The sequence below is a fragment of the Pteropus alecto genome, unplaced genomic scaffold (genome assembly GCF_000325575.1).
Source record: "Pteropus alecto unplaced genomic scaffold, ASM32557v1 scaffold103, whole genome shotgun sequence".
Classification (NCBI taxonomy): domain Eukaryota; kingdom Metazoa; phylum Chordata; class Mammalia; order Chiroptera; family Pteropodidae; genus Pteropus; species Pteropus alecto.
In genome coordinates this window covers 6,463,375-6,468,748 of record NW_006436288.1, presented here as the reverse complement: position 1 = coordinate 6,468,748, position 5,374 = coordinate 6,463,375, and the positions used below count along the sequence as shown (strand labels likewise).

General features: G+C 33.9%; 1 protein-coding gene across 2 annotated transcripts in view; it reads right to left on the bottom strand.

The window, feature by feature from the left end:
• SLCO1C1 (solute carrier organic anion transporter family member 1C1) overlaps nt 1-5,374 on the bottom strand; it is a 43,034-nt gene that overhangs the window by 20,844 nt on the left and 16,816 nt on the right. For both annotated transcript variants that reach the window (XM_006912666.2, XM_006912667.2), the window contains 3 exons: nt 4,584-4,682; nt 2,499-2,744; nt 1,235-1,399 (listed from right to left, as the gene is read on the bottom strand). In XM_006912666.2, the coding sequence (XP_006912728.1) occupies nt 1,235-1,399; nt 2,499-2,744; nt 4,584-4,682 (510 nt within the window). The remainder of the gene's footprint in view (nt 1-1,234; nt 1,400-2,498; nt 2,745-4,583; nt 4,683-5,374) is intronic.

The following is a 5,374-nucleotide window of genomic DNA, read 5'->3' as shown; positions in this document are numbered from 1 at the left end:
TCCTTTTGGGGAAACTGAAATGTGAAACATGCTCTGGATCATGTTTACTACAGAGATATATTATATACGTATAAACATTTATTTAGCTAAGCTACACATTTAATGTCTGGAGACTTAACTGTTGCTTGTAAGTTATATCTCAATAAACACAAAGGAAATTTTAAAATAAAAAGAATTTCTCAAACTTTCATTCCTCTTCTATTCTTCTTAAAGTCAATATAAAGCATTGATTGGCATGGATGGAGTATTGGGGGAAAATAACCCTAAAATATTTCTTCAGGTCCACCATTAAATAATAAAATTAAATTAATTTGAACCAATTAATGTTGAAAGTAAAAGTTCTGTCGTATAGCCATAACAGTCTAAACAAAGAGTAAATTAGATTATCATCTGCTAAGTGCCCATTATCCAGGATTGTTACAGAAAACTTATATGTCCTCAGCATCCTTCCCGACAAAGTTTCTTTCAGAGATAGATATATAGAGTAATTATTAAAATATTTCAAGGAGAATGAATGATTTAAACCATTGGAGTCTCCTATCATAAAGGGATATGTTCAAAAAATAGGATATATTTTATGCCTCGAAACAGTAGCATTAAATTACATCTTCATTGACTAAAATAGCTAACTCAGGTTTTAAAGGTATCCAATTACTTGTAGAGTAGTAATTATGTATTTGTATATTTTGGTTCTGCATTCATTTCTTCACGCTTTTCTTTGCTCTTGAATATCTTTCTCATTATTGACTGTACTTCCAAACTAGAAACACAACTCCTTTAAATAACTCAAATTCCAGGAATCAGAAAAGTCTCAGTTTGACTGAGCAAATACAAACTTTGTTTTGTAATAAACACCCTTTAACTATCTAAATGCTCCCTTTTTATAATCCTATAAACTGTTCAGGTAAAATGTCCACTGTTATATTTTAGCTATACTCGAAAGACAAATATCTGAAATTAACAACCTCCTAATAAAATGCATACTTGGACTATGTGATGTTCTCATGGTCACTCACACATAGTTGTGAATAACTCTTGCTAGAAAACTGTACCACAGACTATGTAAATATTTCACTCTGCTGGATTATTTTCACTTACTTTTTGACTTCATATCTAAAATGCCATAAATTATCTTCAGTGTAAACATTGGAACAATTTTCTCTAAAAGTACTAAGAATTAATGAGATGCAGCTGATAGTACCTACTGGAAAGCATGAAGGACAGATGAGCATACCGATAACAAAGTTGGCCTTAGAGGACGACTGCCCATACTGTTGCTCAATGTACTTTGGTTTATATGTCACCATGCCAAATAAAGAATTGAACTGAACAGTGCTTGCACACAAATATAAGAAGTACACTGGATTTCCAAAAAGATTCTTCAGTGATGGAAGAAAATCTATAAGACAAAAATAACATGGGGGTAATTAAAGACAGTGTTACACTTGGCAGAAGATGCAGCCTTGGCAGCAGGGCTTAGATGGCTAAGTTCCACTGTTACAGTTAACAGGAGCATTTTTAGTGTGAAACGTGCACACACACACACACACACACACAATGTATATTAAGCCATTGGTACAAATCAAGGCTGAGATCTGGCCAGGTTCAGATCTAAACATAGGCACTTGCTTTTTCAGGCATAAAATCTAGATTATCGATAGAGGTATAAGTCAGACAGAAACAGATTCTTCTAACTAATATGTGTAAAAGGCAAGAGAAATGAGACTACTCCCTTACTACCGAGCTGGGAGTCATAGGTATGACATCAAGGCCTTCAGTTTCATGGTCTCTATCCTTCAAACTTGGGTCATGGTCACAAGAAAAGGAATATGAATGCTATCTCCATTGAATGAATGAACTTTAGTGTAAGAAATAAGCTTTGGCTTTTTCCCTTCTTCCATTTATGAAGCCAAACAATTAGAAATGTGAAAATATTCTATAAATGTAAATATTGCTTGCTGGGGCCCTCCAGGAAGGAATACTGTCAGACCAATTGAGAGGAAGTAAACTTTCTCACGGTCACCCATTTCCACAGGGAGGGTATTCACTAGAACATGTCTGGCCTTTTGCCTTACCCCACATTCACTCCTTCCATAATTGTTGGGAGACATACCCTGGTACACATTTCTCAAATGGGTAGATCTCATCTGTTAAAAGGCCATAAGCCCTAAAGATTTACTCTTTTTTTTCCTGTCCATCCAGACTGATATGAAGCAGCAATCCTGGTTAGGGGCAGCAGCGAGGCCTAAACTGAGGAAGTCTGAGGGTAGGGATGTTATCAAGAAAGGTTACCAAAACTATGGGTCATGTTCTTCAATCATTTTCCAGTAGTAAAGTTGATTTTTTAATCTTTGTTTCTGCTTTCTGTATAGTTTCTGAGTTTTTTTTTTTTCTTTTTCTGAACACGTGAAGGGGAGAGAAGGGTATCATTTATTGATCCCTTAGAAAGTTTGAACAGGAAAACAAAGTATTTCAGAATCAAGGAGAATGTGGCTCACCTCTTGCCATTTCCATTATTTTTACTTTTTCTCCATGGGGTGTTTGGTAGTCTGTATGACCATCCACAATAAACTTGGATTTCTCCGAGGAAGAATTGGAATCCTCTCTACTTCGCGGTCTCGGAAGACTCTTTGGTAAACACCAGAAAGGTACAGCTGCAAGGAGACTTATGATTCCTGCTATTAGATAACCAAGCCACCAGGCACCTACCCACTGGGGATCCTTTGGGGTAATGGTTATGTGATCTGAAAAAGAGAGAGGATGGCTAAGTAGCATATACAGCAAAGCTAATGGGCTGAAATAAGCACCTCTTTAAAAAAAAAAAAAGCCTGGCATTAGTTCTATCACATCATAAAAATACTTAATAATTCATACATAACTTTTTCTAATCTGAACATTATTAACTTGCTTTTTGAAGGAAAGAGGGTATGTCTGGAGCATGACACTTTCTTCTTTTGTTCCTTAGATTAAAAGTATTAAGTCTAAATACTAGAAGGGGACACATGGACTTAAAACTTTGCTCTGAGGTTCTGCAGAGGGATCCTGGGACCCAGAGCAGGAGAAAAGCAACATGTGAGGAAGAATTATAAGGGTTCAACACCTTCTGACAGCTACCCCACATCAGTGCCATTTTCACCTGATTTACATATTGTCTAAGATTTTATTCAAAGAAAGAGTCACGTCCTGCACCTTGTGCCCTAAATATAGTCTGAACCACTCCAAATGCTATTTATTAAATGATGTTTAATAATACTTCAGAGCAATTTTAGGTCTGAAGCAAGATTTTTACATGTAAATAAAACATCAATATCTTATCACAAAAACTTTATTTTTGACACTATTTCTCATTTGACTAAAAGATAAGCATTGACAAAGATTTTTGAACCAAACCAAGTGTTATACATATATGTGTGTGTGTGTGTATATATATGTATGTATATATAATATTTTATATATTTATGTATTTATATTATATATTATATATAAGAACCTATAAAACATATTATTATACTCCACCTCTACCACATTCTGTGAGAGCAACAAAAAAAAGCACATGTTTTTTGACAACTAGTTTCAATTGCTATTACTTTATATTTGGTAAAACATTTAACTAGTTTGTCGCTGCATCGCTATTGCTCCCCCTTAATCATTTTTTCTCTGTACCACTCATCACACCTACACTTTCTTAACTATATCAGTCTCCATGACTGGATTTTAAAATTTAAGGAGTCAAGGAATTTAGCTATTTTGTTTACTGTGGTAAAACAGCACCTGGAATAGAGGAGAAGTAAAATTTTGTAGGTTAACGAATTAATAAATGAATAAATAAATAAAAATTTTGGAGCATGTTCTGCAGTTTATCTGATTAAAGAAGAACGACTAGTGTAAGAGTTTTGCATTGCATGTTAACACAATGATTTCAAAATGTTATCCCAGGACTTAAAAAAATGAAACATTTTCTTGTTTCTAACTGCTTTCTGGGACTTCTTTAAAAAAAAAACAAACAAACAGAAAACTACTATCTATTTTTAGGGGGTATATTCACAAGGACAGAAACAAATTAATAAGTATGGAAAGATGAGATCTCTCATTTATTCCCTTCACAAGCACTCTCCCAAAAGGAAAGCTAGTCTCACTGTATCATGCCTCCACCTAAAAAAGATTCATGCAATAAAGAAGGAGATTTTTGTTGCCAGAAGACTTTTGATCCTTGGTCTTTCTGGCATGTCTACAAACACTTTATCAGTTGTTGTGACTATAATAAATGCTGATACACCTGAAACCAATAAGAGTCAACAAGTAGCCAGAGCTTTTAGGTTTAACTATGGTGGAATGTGTTTGAACTGGCAAACCAGAAGTAAAAAAAGGATACATTTGAATAATAAACCATGGGTCATCCAGTTCTAATCACCATCTATTTTTTCTATTCCATTTTATCAATAACAAGTTTTTCACAGATTATTTTCATTTTATGAACGATTACCATCCTGTCATTTTATAAAAAGGCATTTTGATATTTTCTACACTTTTCCATTAAAAAATTACAGTAACTAAAATAAATGAATAAAAATAAGTTCCCTTACCTAGGTTTACAAAGCCAATGTCAACATACAGTTTGGCACATAATGAACCTAACAGGAAGCCAAAGATCGGTCCTATAATTGCAACCGTCTGCACACACCCTGCACCAAAAAATAATTTTAATTAAATTAAAAATTAAATTTAAAAAGCAAGGTACTATTTCTTTGCATTTGTAAATTAATAAAGTTTTAAAGAAGAAATGTGAATGAGATCTAGTTAGTAGCTGAAAATATTTCATCAACTCTTTACTTAAGTGTACTTAATTTGTCAGTTTTTCAACTTCATTGAATTAGGAAATAAGTCCTTCTCAGCTGTGGAAGAAGAATGAACACTTTCAAGGCCTTAATTACCTCTGAGCAAGAAAATAATGTCAGGACTCTGAAGAAGCTAATTTCCCAAAATGGAGTAACTTTTACTCCCTAGGATTAGATTCCTCCACTGATAAAAATCAGAATTATACTATTTGACAGTCTTTCAAAAAACTTTTTATGGTTGGTTAAGCATAAGACATGCTTTGATATTAAAAGTGATTTCTTCCACCTTAGTGAAAAAGTATATGTATTCAGAGCTTCTGTGGACCCATTCGTGAGAGCAATAACTATGGAGATAACTATAGATCACCGCATACTTCTGTGGTACAGTTAGCCCAATAAAAATAACTGATGACATCTGAAATCCATGACGATAAATTGTCATCATTGTCATCATTGCAGTTGAGCTCACAGTTATTTTCTTTTAATCATTGTCATCGTTGTCATCATTGTAGTTGAGGTTACAGTTATTCTTTTAATCT